The sequence below is a fragment of the Saccopteryx leptura genome, chromosome 2, assembly GCF_036850995.1.
Source record: "Saccopteryx leptura isolate mSacLep1 chromosome 2, mSacLep1_pri_phased_curated, whole genome shotgun sequence".
In the NCBI taxonomy this organism is placed as follows: domain Eukaryota; kingdom Metazoa; phylum Chordata; class Mammalia; order Chiroptera; family Emballonuridae; genus Saccopteryx; species Saccopteryx leptura.
This window is the reverse complement of record NC_089504.1, coordinates 316351081-316366907: the sequence shown is the minus strand read 5'-3', so window position 1 is coordinate 316366907 and position 15827 is coordinate 316351081. Positions and strand designations below refer to the sequence as shown.

Genomic DNA, 15827 nt, shown 5'->3' with positions numbered 1-15827 from the left:
CTATCCTGGCCTATTGCAAGGAACGTTACAGAGACGGGCGTGGCCGGACTTTTTATTTTATTGGCAGGTCAGGGGCAAGGTAAGGAGGCGGAGAGCGGTAGAAGGCGCCAGATACCCGTGCAAGGACTGCAGGCCTGAGGAGGGTGTGTCCGCGGTGGCTGAGCACTTCTCACAGCCTCAGCACGTGATCCTGGACAGTCTGTTGAGCTGGGATCTGACCAGCGGGCAGAGTGTAGGGGTGAGGCCGAAGCGATTAGAGTCCGTGCAAGTGATTCCCGGCTTCACGCCAGACGACTCCAGAGTAGCCTTAAATACTCTGCCACCCCTGCCAGGAGGCGCACACCTTATCCCTGCCGACCCACCTGTCTACCATTCTTAAAATAGGAAGACCCTACCTGTGGGGCAGTTTTACCTCTGAAAGGATGGAGACTTTTCATTGGGCGCTGTGCTCCAGCCCCTGGGCTGCAGCTGCTTCCCATGCGGAGCAGGGACCATCACAGCTTTGATTAGCTTTGCTCCTGTAGGAGGCTGGGCACCCTTCTGGTCACACAGCCCACCCTGTCTGCAGAAGCAACTGCTCCCCCATTCTGTCTACACGAAGTCTTCCACCCCCCCTCACTAGCAGTAGTCCAAGATGGACTAAGAGATGTGCAGATGACCTGGCTACCTTGTTTTGGGAACCTACGAGGTTTTGGGATCAGAAGGGCAGATTTCAAGTTATTTTTATGCTATTTACTAGCACTTGGACCCCGTGGAAATAATCAGACTTCTATGACCCTTGGAATCCTCATTTTTCTAATAAGGGTAATTACTACCTCATGAGGCTGGTAAGGCTAAGTGACTGGAACAGAAGCAACATAACTGTCACTCAGATGTTGTTTCTTCTCCAGATTTTTCTGGATCATCACTTCATTTCTTAATCTGACTCTGGAAATAATAAATATGAGTTAGGTTTCTGAATGTTGCCTGAAAATTCAAATTGCCACTTCCATCTCAACTGGGAAGGGCTTTCCTCAGCCTGACTCCCCTCTGGGTTAAAGTCCCCATTCCTAAGGTCCAGTTCCGGATACATAGCAGGCACTAGGAAATGGGGTCAAATGAATGAGTGGGTCTGGTGCAGAGAGATGACATATCCTGGGAAAGTCCGTTGGGGGGTATCCAGTTGTCTTCCAAGAAGACATTGTCATCATCAGGGTGACCAAAGCTGACATCATAGTCAGGGGGTGGAGTAAGAGGCTCCAATTTGGGGAGCGACTCCAATTTGGGGAGCATGCCCAAACTCTGCAGATCAGGAGCAGTGGACACGACTCGTGGTCCCCGAAGCCGAAGGCTGATCAGAGCTCTTTCAGGGCTTCCTGGGGTCACAGACCCCTCTGAACCCACTCGCCTTTCCACTCCGGCTCTAGCGGGCCTCTCTGGATGGCCAGGCTGCCCCTCTGCAAGTCGTGGGGGGATTACAACACTGCTGTAGGGAGGCGGTTGATCCAACTCTTGGGGGTGGCACTGTGAGTCCAGTACCACAGACGTTTCGTAGGTTGGCACCTCAAAGGCTTCATTGTCCCTGACGAAGAAGAAACAGTTTCATTGGTGGCTTCCCAAAAGGAGCCCTTTCCACCTTTTCTGTCTTCTGCCAGCCAGAGACCCCTCCGTAAGCCCCTGGGCGCTCCCCTCACTGTTACCAGTGACAGAGGCGGGAAGCAGACCCTGTATGCATGAGAGACTAGAGAGACACAGGGAGAATGGGTACAATGCAGCAATTTTCAACCGGTGTGCCACCAGGATTTTTAAAACATGCAGTTCCTGACTATTTAGTCGGTACACTGACCTCTTTTCCCTTAGGTTGTAAAAATATATATATATTTTTACAATATATATATATATATGACAACAGCCAATACAACAATAGCCATCTGGTGTGAATGAATCAAAATTATACCTATTTTTTTGTGTGTCAGATTGGCAAAATATATATGTTTTGGTGTGCCACAAAATTTTAGTAATTAGTTTATGTGTGCCATGAGATGAAAAAGGTTGAAAATCACTAGTACAGTGGATTCCTCCAATTCTTCCCACCCTTTGACTCACCGAGTGTTGCCTGACAACCCTGGGCTCTCCGGCTGTAGTGATCGGAACACCCATTCCAGAATACAGGCCAGGAGGCAGGCAAACAAGAAGAAGCCACCCAAGGTCAGAAAGAAATAAGCGACAGGGGTGATGTCCGGCTGTAGGCCCAGAAAAGCCAGCCCCAGGAGGAAGGAGGCACAGCACAGGTAGAGAAATGGCTTCTCCAGTCTCCCCCACAACTGGCGTGGTACCATGGCCCCTCCCCAGGCTCCTGCAAAAAGATACACAGCTGTTGCATCTAAATTAGCCACTGGTATCATGGCTGGGTCAGAGTCTAAAGTAACCCTATTAGACACCTTTTTGGGGTTTCAGATTCTTTGATCTCAAGTCAAATGAATGGCCAGAATAAAGGATCAGCAGTGTGCTCTCCAGTTCTGTAATCCTCTGTAGGGCCACACTTGTTTCAGGGTATGTATCAGTATGTGTGGAATAAGCCAGGAAACCTGCCCAAGAGTTTTGCCTTCCAGCCATCATGCCAGTTTACTGTGTCAGTTTACTGTGCCTTCCTTTTCCCTTCTTCCCTGGGTTCTCCCTTCCAGCTCTACCATTCCACATCCAGGATCCGTCCTGGGTGGGCCCTGGGGCCTTGGGGTTCACTGGCATCTCTGGAATCCAGCTGATGGGGCAGGCCCTGCCTTTTCTATATTACTGCTCACACTGAACCTCCACCCCCCAGCTTCCCAGACAGGGGCCCTCGGTAAGACCTTGTGGTGAGTAGGGGAAGGGAGCATCATTTACCCCATCTCTGACCCCATCTTCCCACTTCCTCCAGTCAGCCCACACTCTGATTTGAAGACAGAAAAGTGCCCGGAGACACAACAGAGCCACAGGGCCACAGCTACCGAGAGAGAGTCTTACAAAGGCCTAGGGTCATGGACAGAAGCCAGTAACTCCTGACCTCTCTATACCCCACAAGTGCCAGGCTCCCCCACCCTCTACCAGGTCTAACTCAGTAAGGTAGAATTTCTGGTGTCCTGCCTGGAGTGAAAAGACTTACCTTTGCAACCCAGCAGCAATGTGGAGGCAGCCATATCCCCAAACCAGCCTGTCAGGAGTTCCCTGAACTCTGCACAGCAAGGACTCACAGACTCTACAAAGAGGCCAGACCCCTCCTTACACCCCTGCCCCAACCGCAAGACCCTCCTGCCACCTCTCACCCACCTTAGGTGTTCCTACCTCACCTGTCTCCACCAGACTCCAAAGAAAGTAGGTTGTGGGGGAAGTGGGAGGGGGGAGGAGGTGGAGCCCACGGGCCCCACCCTCTCTTCTGCCCAGTCCCTCAGTTCCTGCCTGGGCTCTCCTTCCCCCTTTTCTTCTTAGGGCTGACCTCCTACTTCTGAATCTTGATTTTCCTCACTCTATCCACCCATGCAGTACCTTACTTAGTAAGTGCTCCTCCCCACCCCAGAGATCTTTGTACTTCGGACCAGAGTTAAAGTCACCTGTCCTCACCCCTTCTTCTCCGTGCGCATAGTATTCAGAGCAGTTTGCCTAATGTTTAGGGAATGTATGTTGTCCCTGGGAGCAGAGAGCATGGTTTGTGTAATCTCTGTAGATCACATAGACTGTAAGCACTGCTGTGGGCCTGGAACAGTGTGTTCTGCGTCCATTGCCACTGCAGTACCTTTTCTATGAACTCTTTGTTTTCTGCAGACCTGTAAGACAAGTTTGTGTGTATGCTTCTTGGCAAGGGTAACTGTTGATTCTTCAAAAGCCACCAGCTGCCAGGAGATGCCTGATGTGGAGGCCATCTCCACTGTGTAACCACAGCATTCCTTCCTACTCCTGGCCCAGCCTTTACCTGCTCATGTAGTCATTTTCTGCCACACACCTTTCTTCCATGTTGAGCTTCTCGTGAGTAAGTGATTAATTTCAATCATCTCTGAATCCCTGCACCTACCTCGGGTCCTGACACATAGCAGGTGTTCAGTAAACATAGTTGAATGCTTTTATTTTATTTTATTTATTTTTTTGTATTTTTCTGCAGTTGGAAACGGGGAGGCAGTCAGACAGACTCCCTCATGCGCCCAACCGGGATCCACCCGGCATGCCCACCAGGGGGTGATGCTCTGCCCATCTGGGGCGTTGCTCTGTTGCAACCAGAGCCACTCTAGCGCCTGAGGCAGAGGCCATGGAGCCATCCTCAGCGCCTGGGCCAACTTTGCTCCAATGGAGCCTTGGCTGCGGGAAGGGGAGAGACAGAGAGGAAGGAGAGGGGGAGGGGTGGAGAAGCAGATGGGTGCTTCTCCTGTGTGCCCTGGCCGGGAATCGAACCTGGGACTCCTACATGCCAGGTCGACGCTCTACCACTGAGCCAACCAGCCAGGGCCTCAGTTGAATGCTTGTATTAGGAGGCTAATGTTTTGCCCGGTCTCACCACATGCCAAAGATCCAGGGCCCTCTCTGTTCAATTGTGGGTCAGGCAGTAGATCTGGGTGAGGAAGCTGTTGGGAGGGGCACAGTGGCCAGAGGTGTGCTTTGTTACTCCTGGGCAAATGCAGGGCAGCAGCAGGTAATGGCACAAACCTAATCCCAAGGACAGTCGTGGGGCATAGCCTGGGCTGTGGCAGCAGATGAGTGAGAGAGAGAGAAAGAGAGAGAGAAGAAGGAGGAGGAGGAGGAGGAGGAGGAGGAAGAGAATGAGGAGGAGTGGTGTGCCTGGAGTGGTCTCTCTCACACAGAGGTGGGAGGCTGCCGCTGCTGAGTCTGTCCCGGGCTGACAGAGAGGAGAGGGAGATGGAACAGGAAGGCCATGGCTGTGTAAATGAGGTGTGTCTCTACAGGAAATGGGAATGGAAAGTAGGAGGAGCGCTGGTTATTTCATTTCCACCAATTCTCTCACTATTCAGCTCATATGGGAAAAGTGTGGCTGGCAGCAGAGGAATTTCAAGCTACAGTTAATACACGAATAGAAGGAATTGGCCAACAATCGTTGGTACGTATTGTAAGTTTAGATGTAAGAACATCTAAACCTGCAGAGAATTTTTACAAGAGTTTATTTGAGCCAGAACTGATGACAGTTGCTGGGAAGCAAGATCTCAGGTGCTCTGGAGAAGGACAGTTTTGCAGTTTCTTTGCACATTTGAAATTAGGAGGGGAGATAAGGAAGAGGACATGAAGGTGGGAGGTGGGCAGGGTTGGATTACAGGCTTTGTAAGTTTATGAGCTCTCTTGAAGGTGGTTATGTCTTCAAGGGGCAGTATTTCTGATATTTCTTTGAAATGTTTTTTAATTGATTGATTTTAGACAGAGAGGGAAAAGGAAAGAGAGAGAGAAAGAAACATTGATTTGCTGCTCCACCCATTCATGCCGTCATTAGTTGACTCCTGTGACTCTTGTGTGTGCCCTGGCTGGGGATCAAACTCACAACCTCGGCATGTCTAGAGGATGCTCCTATCAACTGAGCTACCCAGTCAGGGCTTGGTAGTTTCTTAAAACATGAGACATGCACTTACCATATGACCTAGCAATTGTACTCATGGGCACTTACCCCGAGAAATGAACATTTATGTGCTCACCAAAACCTGTACGTGAATGTTCATACCAGCTTTATTTGTAATAGCCCCAAACTGGAAACAATTGTCCTCTAGCAGGTTAAACAAACTGGCACATCTATACCGTGGAAAACTACTCAGCAATAAGGGGAAACTGATACATGCAGCACCGTGGGTGGACCTCATGGGAATTCTGCTAAGTGCAAACAAGCCAGTGGGATTCCATTTATGAGGCACCCTTGAAAGACAAAACTCTGTGAGGAACAGATGAGCCTGGCCAGGGGTGAGGAAAATGGGGCGGAGGGAGGTGGCTGCAGCTATGAATGGTGGCACGAGGGGTCCCGTGCTGGAAACGTTCTGTACGTTGACTGTGGCGGTGGTCACGTGAGTGTTTAGGTGATAAAATTATCTGGAACTAAATACAGATGCGCAGAGGAGTTCACTGAAATCTAAGCGAGGCTGGTGGAACCATCCATGTCAGTTTCCTGGTGGTGTTATTGCTATAGGTATGCGGGATGTTACCACCCGGGAAACTGATGGAGGGTGTAGAGCACCTCTCTGAAGTATGTCTGACATTAGCATGTTAAAAAATATGGATGTTTCTGGAAGGATACATAGAAAACTGAGTAGGAACAGGAGTGGGGAAAGGGAGACTTTTCACTTGACACCTTGCTTAGTTTTTCTGTTCTGTTTTGTTTGTAAATCACATGCATGCAATACCTTTTTGTTGTTGTACATTACCACTTGCACTTGGTACTGTAAAAAAATATCACTTCTAGGAATTTTAGCTAAGACCGTTGTGTTTTGGCCAGCTCGGAATTTGGATTACAATGCAAGGACATGATCACTGTTGAATTCTGGATATTGACACAATTGCAGATTTTATATTATAACTGTTGATCAGAAGGGGAGGAGAGGAAGAAACCAAGAATAAGTATGAAACTCAATTTGGATTGAACAGAGTGTTCCTTTATTAAAAAAAAAATAGGCTGCTTTTGGGGCCTTTCCCTTTTCTACATGGATGGTTAATTTTATGTGTCACCTTGACTGGACTAAGGGATGCCCAAAAAACTGATACAGTGTTACTTCTGGTCTTTGTCTGTGGTTTCCTGAACAGGTTAGCATTTGAATGAATAGACTGAGTAAAGATTGTCCTCACTGGTGTGGGTAGGCATCATCGGACCCTTTGAGGGTCCAGATAGAACAAAAAGGCGGAGGAAGGTGAATTTGCTCTCTGTTTGAACTGAGACATCCGTCTTCTGCCCTCAGATACCGGCGCTGGTGCTCCGGGTTCTCAGGCCTCTGGGTCCCTGCAACCACACTCCGCTCTCCTGCGCCTCCAGCTTGCAGCCGGCAGACTTAGGACACCCTGACCCGCTTAATCACGTGAGCCAATTCCTCAAAACCTCTTTCTGAATTCTTTAAGTAGCTATAAATATCCTATTTGTTCTGTGTCTTTGGAAAACCCTGACTAATGTACTATTTTGGATTCTCTTTGGCTGAAGTTGTTCAGAAATTATAATCTAGTCAGTGGTAGTCAACCTGGTACCTACCGCCCACTAGTGGGCATTCCAGCTTTCATGATGGGTGGTAGCAGAGCAACCAAAGTATAAATAAAAAGATAGATTTAACTATAGTAAGTTGTTTTATTAAGATTTATTCTGCCAAACTTAGCAAAAAATCTGACATAAAGTACTTGGTAAGTAATTATTATTATATGCTTTAACTTGCTGTAACTTTGCTTTATAAATTTTATAAAGTAAAGTTACTTCCCTACTTTATAAATCATTATTACTTGGAACCGGTGGGTGGTTAGAAAATTTTACTACTAACAGAGGTACAAAAGTGGGCAGTAGGTATAAAAAGTTGATTATCCCTGATTTAGATCATGAATGTAAGAATTCGTCTAAATGTGTCCTTCCTCCAGAGAAGTTTAAATTCCGCTATTGGATTAGGAACAGAGAATGCTAGTCTTTGAAGAAGACTGGGTGGATCTGGGAAAAATGCAACTGTGATAAGAGATTATCCCACATTAGCCTGGATTAAGATTTAGGATTAAGTTAGGCAATTCATAGGTTTAGAAAACAATGAGAAGAGTGCATAATTGTACTCAAATGTGAATCTACAAATTCTTGTTTTTCATTCCTTTAAATTGTTATTTTAATTTAATTTCTAAATTAAATTTAATGGGGTGACATTGATCAATAAGAGTGCATAGGTTTCAGGTGAACATCTCTATAGCATTTGAACTGTTGATTGTGTTGTGTGCCCATCACCCAAAGTCAAACCATTTTCTGTCACTGTGTATTTGTCCCTCCTTACTCCCCCCTTTTGGTAACCACTTCACCTTTATCTGTGTTCATGAGTTTTATATCCCATCTGTGTGGGATATATATTTGTTCCTCTTTATCATTCATTTAAGTATATATTTGTTTACCACAATAAATAATCATTTTAAAAGGTATACAAATAAAATGGAAACATTTTGACAGTTTGTTCCAGGATTAATATATTAACATCCTCTGTAATGTAATCAACTTTAATATATCAAGACATAATTGAGAGCCCTGGATGGGTTGCTCAGTTGGTTGGAGTGTTGTTCCAATACACCAAGGTTGCGGGTCAGGCACACACAAGAATGCATGAATGATGGAACAACAAATGATGTTTCTCTCTCTTTAAAGTCAATAAATAAATTTAAAAAATTTTAAGAGACATAATTGAGCCTGACCTGTGGTGGTGCAGTGGGTAAAGCATTGACCTGGAACACTGAGGTCGCTGGTTTGAAACCCTGGGCTTGCCTGGTCAAGGCACATATGGGAGTTGATGCTTCCTGCTCCTCCCCCTTCTCTCTCTCACCTCTCTCTCTAAAAATGAATAAATAAAATCTTTAAAAAATAAAAGGAGATATAATTAAGATCATACTATATAGTTTCATCTTTTTCCCCATCAATATCATATCCTAAGATTTCTAATATTCTTTATAATTCTTCAGACATAACAGTTTTTGATGGCAATGGAGCATCACATCTTGGATGTACCATGATTTATTCAAGCATCCTCCTACTGTTAGATCTTTAAATTACTTGATATCACAAGTAATGTTGAGACAAGGATCTCACAAAATCTCCTTCGAAAGAGGGAGGGTGCTTATGTGGGGAGGTGGTTCAGTATCACTTCACAGCAAGCCTGGGAAGGGCGACCTGAGACCCTGCGATATGCTGGGATCATGGAAAAGGGGACACGGACAGACGCGATGGGGGCAAGTGGGGGAAATGGGGTGTGAGATGAGAAGGAGTCGAGAGGAAAGTGGAAGATGGCTTCTCAAGCAGAGCCATCATAGGCTCTACACCTGGTTCCCCTAGGCATCCAAGTATGGTTTCAGCTTCTAAATAAAGGGTATTCTTAAAAAGGTCTGAATACTATTGAAACACAAGGCATTCTGATTACTGCACAATGGACACAGATAGAGCAGGGGCTTTGGCTAAATGACTGGGGGAGTGGCCAAGCTCCTGGTTTGTGTGGGAGCAACAGGGCTTATGGTAGGCAGGGAGAAAGGCTGGGATGTTCTCAGGATGTGGACTGTGGGTGGGAGGAGGGAGCTGTGAGGGAGGGACGAGCACTTCCTCAGGCCAAGGCAACTCCAGCTATCTCCCTGTGCTGCCTTGCTCTGGTTCTGCTGGTCAGTGTCACGGGACCTGGTTCAGTTTAAATAACTGGGCGCAAGCTCAGCCATGCTCTGGTTTGCTCCGGCCTTCACACCCACTGGGTCACAAGTCCCAGCCCTGTCTGACACCGTAGCTGGTCAGAAGACAGTAAGTGCCAAACTGGTTAGTTGCAACAGCCATCTGGCTCAGTGTGCTGTCCCTGACAGCGCTGCTGTTCTTGTCAAACACCTGGAGTTGTCGGAGGTGACTGCAGCAGCAAGAACACACACACACAGAGAAGATCCGGACCCAGAGGTGTTATCTCCAATGGCATCAGGTTTATTCTGTGGGCCGGCATAGTTCGGGGCTCTTGAAAGGCACTTGCAGGCACAGAAGTAAGAGCAGCCATGAGTAAGGCAGATGAGCGCCCCAGCCAGGGCCACTGAGGAAGCTCCACCCCACAGGGAACCAGAGTCCCAGGGCCCCTCGGTGGAAGACGGGGAAGCTGTATACCCGTGGTTTGGCTTCCTCTGGGGTCCTTAAAGTCTGGCACTCACAGCTGGAGGCACAGGGCCCATCCACTTCTCTCCTGGTGGGGATAGTCACTGGGTCAGAGGCTGACTCACAGTCCCCAGGGTTCTCTCAGAAGAGCAGAGGTTCATTCTCTGCTGTGGGGATGAGGTGGCTCCTCCCCATACAACCCCAAGCAACCTGTTTCTGCATAAGGCTTCGCTGTTGGAAATAACTAGAACATTATTTCCGCTCTGAATTTGTCCTTCTGGTCAACTGATGTAATGGCAATGGGACAGGGAAGCTCAGTATGAGCCTGTGACTTACCCAGCAAGTATGCCAGCAGTTCCATGCGGTCAGAGCCAAACAGCATGTGGGTTTGACCATCCACATGGGCCACAGTGACAGGCAGCCCAAAGGCCTAGAGAAAGCAGGAAGAGTGCAGGCAGGAGGTGTTTATTAGGCTGGGGGAGAAGGCTACCAGCCAATACTCGCCTGAGGTCAGAGAAGCAAACAGCCAGAGGCTCTGATAAGAGGCTCCTGGGTCTGTGCAGTTTGCTAACTCTCAGAAGCGCTGTCTTTATCACTGGCTATCTCCCCCTGTTCCTCTGCTTGGGCTCAGGGACAGGAAGGGAGAGGAGGCTCATCTGGGAGAGCCACGGAGGACTCACGTAGGGAGCAGCTTTTGGACTGGGGTGTGCAGACCCAGCAGACTCTCAGACTCTTGAGCACTGGGGTTGGGGACACACATCACGAGTTCTTACCCCGTGTTTGCAGGCTGCCTCGGTGGTCTCCTTGAGCTGGTTCTTCACCTGTGGTGTGGAGACCTTTTCCAGAAGTCCCTGGGCTTGTTGTGCTGACAAGCCAGCCTTCTCTGCGGCCTGAGGGGACATGGCAGGGAACACAAGGTGTCCGCATTAGTGGGAGGGGTGATCTCTGGAGAAAACTCGGGTCTTCCTACTTTCTGCCCCCAGGTTTTCCTGGCAAGGCCTGTGCCCACCCAGGAGTGAGTCTACCCTTGCCAAGAGGGGCCATTTTCTCCCTTCAAAATCTCGAGTTTGATGGGAAAAGCAGGTGCCAAAGAATTAAAGCTGCACAAATTTAACATCTTAGCGTTAGCTCCTGACCTCTTCAGTAACCAATGAGGACACAAGTCCAGGTGGCACCAGGTTTTCAGCCTTAAAGAGCTTGTTATTAGCTGAGCCAAAGCTAGGTTCCTGATGCTAAGTCTGAGCTCTTCCTACTTCTCCGAATTCCTGAATAGCTAGTGCTTTTTTGAATCAAGGGCTGTGCTCTACTGCCCATGGAATTCCCTGAGGACTTCTGAGCGGAAAAACATGGCTGCCACCTGCCTGGCTTCCAGAGAATGATAAAGCCTTCAGTTTGGGGTTTGTTGTTAAGAGTTGGGGGTCGGTGGTTTGGCTGAACATTAGACTCTCCTGGGGGAGCTTTTAAAAATCCCAATTCACAGGCCAAATGCTAGAGCAATTACACTGGAATTTCTGGGGAGAGTGGCCCAGGGGTTCCGGATTCAAGGGCCACAGAAAGCTGAGCTCCTCGACTGGGGCTGGGAAACACAGGCTCATGCCCTGCATTCCAATGTGACGTTGTCTTTGATTTCAGCACAGGAGAGGACTGTGTCCCAGACCAAATGTCCAAGAGGGGAATGGTTAAGTAAACAACAATAGGTCCACTGAATGGCATGCTATGTAGAAGCTAAAGTTACACTTTCAAAGAGTTTACCATGGCATGGAAAATGTTAAGTATTAAGTGAAAAGGCAAGCCTATGCATATACCTTGAGGGAATAAAAACACTGGAGGTAAATTGACCATTCTTTGTATGTTTAACTTTTGTGGTTTGCCATTTTTATATATTAAGTTTGAGTATGTCTCAACTACCTTTTGTAAACTGAAGAGAAAATACTGATTTGAACTTCCTGGTTTAACCCCAAAGAAAAATGTGCTATGTGGCACACATTTTAATGTTTTGAACTGTTTCCATTTGTTCTTACTCAGGCTTTTGTATAAATCTGGCTTGAGTCAGTTATCTCTGTCTCTTTAAAGCCTATTTTAAACTCTCCTGCTTCTACTCTGGATGGACTGGTGAGGTTTCTGTTGGAGAGTTTGGAGTCAAGACTTGCCAATACTTACCCCTTGCTATGGTGGTGGTGGTGGGGTGCTAATGTTTATCCTTTGTCTCCCACTGATTTCTCCCATCAAATTCAAACGTAGAATTTAGCACTTCCCCTTCCAACCCTGAGATATACTTTTGAGAGTCCTTGTAGTTCCAGCCTTTCAGTAATCTGGCCTCTGAAACACAAACATCCTTTCTCCCCAGATATCATTGACCTCTTTACCTAGTAAAAGCACTGTGTCCTCTCTGTCCCCAAATGCCAACTGTCCTTAGAGTCCCTATGAGGGGGGAGCAAGGGCCGGGACACTCACTGCCAGGATGCTCTGGGGCTCCACGATGTCTTCATCCTGGGAAGAAGAGAATGCTCAGCACGAGGGGGTGGCCCAGTAACAGGTGGGACGGGGAGCAGGTCAGTGAACAACAGGGGAGGGTAGCAGCAGGAGTCTGGAATCGGGCCTATGGGACAGTTGCCAAGTCACCCAGGGTTTCCCAGGTGGGTTCCCAGAGACCTGCCCTCACCCGTGACCAGATGCGCATCCACAGTTCCCTGGACACTTTCTCCAGCATCTCTGGGTGCTCCAAGTTCACAGCAGTGAGGAAGCGCATGGCCCTCAAACTTCCTGTGGGGCAGAGGCACTCCGAGGTGGGGCTCTCCAGTCTGTTTCCCAATGAAGGACCTGCTCTTACCTGCTTCTGACACCCCTCCGAGCTCAGCCGCCCTCAGCCTCCCACCCAAGTTTCTCATAAATAGTTTGTCCTGCTCTTGCTCCTATGTCCCATCAATCTTCTGTTTGCTCAGCTCTGATCCCGAGTTTTCCCAGGGTTTGTTTCATTGAAGTTACAGGCCCAGCCCCACCCTACAATCTCAAACTTTGCTGCCTTCCACCTGCTGTCCCATCTGTATCCCACTGTCTTCACCTTTTTCAAGGATCACAGAGAAGAAATCTTTAGGGAACTGGATTGGAACCTGGACATGCTGTCCCAGGAGCTGAATGTCATTTGTCATGTATTTTGCCTTGCGAGGAAGGAGAGCTGGAGGCTTGTTTCCTACAAGTGGAAAGTTGGATCCACTAGTGAGAGATGACCTAAGAATCCCAGGCTTGGGCCCTGGCTGGGTAGTGCAGTTGGTTAGAGCATCATCCTGATACGCTAAGTCAGGGCACATACCAGAATCAGTCAATGAATGTATAAATAAGTTCCTCTCTCTCAAACTCTCTCTCTCTCAAGTCAACAAGTAAGTAAAATTAAAATAATAATAATAATAATAATAAAAGAGAACCCCAAATCCCTACTGGGTTTTGGGCAGAGGGCAAATTACTAGCTGCTGATGCCCATATGAAGACCCATCAGAGGGCAGGTCCCCTGGGTCTTTGGAGTCAGCCCTCCCTCGAGCCCCTGCCCTCAGTGCTGGGGCTGCCTTCATTCATACCGCTGTCTTTCATGATCCCGGCAATGAAGCTTGGGCGCAACTGCAGGCGGACGTTCCAGATGTTCTTATATCGACACAGGATCTGCAGGAGCAGAGGCGAAGATCCCAGCCGGTGTCCAAGATGGAAAGTGGGTACAGGCAAAGGGAAAGGGAAGGGTGTTTCATGGGCACTGATTAGCCAGAGGTTCTAAGCACAAAGCAGGGGTCAGGCGGACACCCTCAATTGCTTGGTTTAAATGGCAACACTCTCTCACTCCTAGAAATCCATCCCAGGGCCTCAGCTCCGGTGGACAGTTTCCATCCTGTTCTGCACTCGATCGTCCCCCCGCCCCCAAATTGACATCAGAGAGCCAAGAGGTGGTGGAGCCACGTTTTTCTCCTTGATTCTTTGGAGTTGCCCCTTTTCCAAACCCCTGTTAGATACCACTGTCTTAGGATAGAAAGGCTCGACCCGGAGCCAACGATTGTATCGTTTTGCAAACACAAGGTGACCTTTAGCCCTGGCTCTCTAACTGCATGTTCTAAATCCCTCTGGGCAGCTTAAGGAATTGCAGGAGACCTTGGGCCCTGCGTCCTGTGCTCGCTCTTCCCTCTGCCCTTGCCACTCCAGCCCTGGCGTCACCTCGAAGCTCAGCCAGGAGTAGGGGGACAGCACATCGTAGAAGAGCTCCAGGGTCCGCGGCAGGTGCCCCATGCCACAGAGCAGAGAAGAAGCGGTCTGTCCAGGAGAGAAGCGACGCGCGCGCTTGCTTTCTCTAGTGAGCGGTGACACCGCCCACGGTCCCAGCCTATCCGGAGGACCGCCTCGCGCCTTCAAAGCGCAGCCTCCCAGTGGAGGGCCGCCCCCTCCTGCGTCGGGCCGCAGTTCCGGGGTTGGGGAGGGGGGGGGGGGCGTTGCACCGCCGGGAGAAGTGGGTAGGGGAGATGTCCCTTGCAGCGGGCTGAGTTGGTGACCTGTGCACCTAGAGGTCGTCGCCCTGCCCTGGGGTAGAGTCTGGGGGAAAAGGAGGTGGTTTGATTTGCGCTTCTCACTTAGCTGTGCGCCCTTTGCAAGCCACTCCACCTCTCTGAACCTCAGTTTCCTCATCCGTCCTAAAAATGGAGATACTTAATGATAACCTTTAGCTCGTACAGACTTAGGAGGAATGACAGCACCCAGATTGGCCATTGCATGAACTTTCTGGGACTGGGGCATCTTAAGAAGTGGCTAAAATATATGTAGTTTTGTATTTCTCAGAACCTAGCTCAATGCCCGGAACATATTTGACCATCAGTTCTTATTTAGTGAGCGAGAGGAGAAGAGGTCTCCCTGCCACATAATTGGAGTGGTAATGGGGAACAGTCTGTCCTACTGCATTTATGAGTGTCATGTTGTCTTATATTGTGATTACATGACTGCAAAGACATAATTTTATATTTAATTTTATTAAAATTGTTTTTAACATTACTAATTTTATGAATTGGAAAACACATAACAATAAAGATATCACTTACCATTTGTATTAGGAAAAAAAAGTAGGTCATCAGAATACAAAGACACAGTATAAATATTTTACATAGGGTAGAACATAAAAAATGGATTGCGAAATGATGTCATCATTGCCCACTTGCATATTAATTGCTTAATGCTCACTGAAGGTAAAAAATTATATTTTGTTTTTCTCTATAATATTAACTTAAATGTATCCAAGAGCTAATTTAACCTGGTAATAATAATATTTTATTTTAAAAATAGGTAATCAATTACTGTTTTAAAATTTTTTTATTTATTGATTTTAGAAAGAAAGGAAGAGAGAGAGAGCGCAGCATAGATCTGTGCCTGTACATGTCCTGACCGGGGATAAAATCAGCAACCTCTGTGCTTCAGGAGGATGCTCTAACCCAGTGGTCCCCAACCGCTGGGCCGCAGACTGGTACCGGTCCGTGGGCCATTTGGTACCGGTCCGCAGAGAAAGAATAAATAACTTACATTATTTCTGTTTTATTTATATTTAAGTCTGAACGATGTTTTATTTTTAGTAAATGACCAGATTCCGCCTGACCAGGTGGTGGCGCAGTGGATAGAGCATTGGACTGGAATACAGAGGACCTAGGCTCGAGACCCCGAGGTCACCAGCTTGAGCACGGGCTCATCTGGTTTGAGCAAAAGCTCACCAGCTTGGATCCAAGGTCGCTGGCTTGAGCAAGGGGTTACTCGGTCTGCTGAAGCCCCATGGTCAAGGCACATATGAGAAAGCAATCAATGAGCAACAGAGGTCTCGCAATGAAAAACTGATAATTGATGCTTCTCATCTCTCTCCATTCCTGTCTGTCTGTCCCTGTCTATCCTTCTCTCTGACTCTCTCTCTGTCCCTGTAAAAATAAAAAAACAAAAAACAAAAAATGACCAGATTCCCTCTGTTACATCCGTCCAAGACTCACTCTTGACGCTTGTCTCATAAGTTAGACAATTATATTTAAAAATACCACAGTTTTTACTCTGGTCACAT

The 15827-nt window shown here is 47.8% G+C and overlaps 2 protein-coding genes across 7 annotated transcripts; both read right to left on the bottom strand.

The window, feature by feature from the left end:
- Positions 1 to 44: 44 nt before the first annotated feature.
- TMEM139 (transmembrane protein 139) lies at positions 45 to 9440 on the bottom strand. 6 transcript variants are annotated; one of them, XM_066362917.1, is made up of 4 exons: positions 3306 to 3514; positions 3122 to 3190; positions 2086 to 2335; positions 45 to 1561 (listed from the first exon to the last, which is right to left on the bottom strand). In XM_066362917.1, exons 2-4 carry the CDS (start codon positions 3153 to 3155, stop codon positions 1081 to 1083), a joined length of 765 nt encoding a protein of 254 aa, XP_066219014.1. In that variant the 5' UTR covers positions 3156 to 3190; positions 3306 to 3514; the 3' UTR covers positions 45 to 1080. The 6 variants fall into 6 exon arrangements, 5 of the variants coding, with proteins under 5 accessions (XP_066219014.1, XP_066219012.1, XP_066219013.1 ...); XM_066362915.1 differs by lacking the exons at positions 3122 to 3190; positions 3306 to 3514 and adding an exon at positions 8350 to 9440; XM_066362916.1 differs by having other exon boundaries at positions 3122 to 3514.
- A 141-nt stretch (positions 9441 to 9581) lies between these two features.
- GSTK1 (glutathione S-transferase kappa 1) lies at positions 9582 to 14132 on the bottom strand. The gene is made up of 8 exons (XM_066362921.1): positions 13961 to 14132; positions 13339 to 13420; positions 12828 to 12956; positions 12429 to 12529; positions 12221 to 12256; positions 10540 to 10656; positions 10103 to 10196; positions 9582 to 9854 (listed from the first exon to the last, which is right to left on the bottom strand). Exons 1-8 carry the CDS (start codon positions 14030 to 14032, stop codon positions 9805 to 9807), a joined length of 681 nt encoding a protein of 226 aa, XP_066219018.1. The 5' UTR covers positions 14033 to 14132; the 3' UTR covers positions 9582 to 9804.
- Between the last annotated feature and the right edge of the window lie 1695 nt (positions 14133 to 15827).

Bases quoted from the DNA above. Each gene is read 5' to 3' on its own strand.
- GSTK1 (XM_066362921.1), bottom strand. From the start codon at position 14,032: ATGGGGCACCTGCCGCGGACCCTGGAGCTCTTCTACGATGTGCTGTCC. The intron at 12,257-12,428 runs GTGAGGGCAGGT...TCTTCTTCCCAG, and splicing joins GGATGCGCATCTGGTCACGG to GATGAAGACATCGTGGAGCC. The intron at 10,197-10,539 runs GTAAGAACTCGT...TGCTTTCTCTAG, and splicing joins AGGCAGCCTGCAAACACGGG to GCCTTTGGGCTGCCTGTCAC.
- TMEM139 (XM_066362915.1), bottom strand. From the start codon at position 8,434: ATGTGCCTTGACCAGGCAAGCCCAGGGTTTCAAACCAGCGACCTCAGT. The intron at 2,336-8,349 runs GTCAGGCTCAAT...ATCTTTTTGCAG, and splicing joins TACCCACTGCACCACCACAG to GAGCCTGGGGAGGGGCCATG. The intron at 1,562-2,085 runs GTGAGTCAAAGG...CTTCTTCGTCAG, and splicing joins GGGTTGTCAGGCAACACTCG to GGACAATGAAGCCTTTGAGG.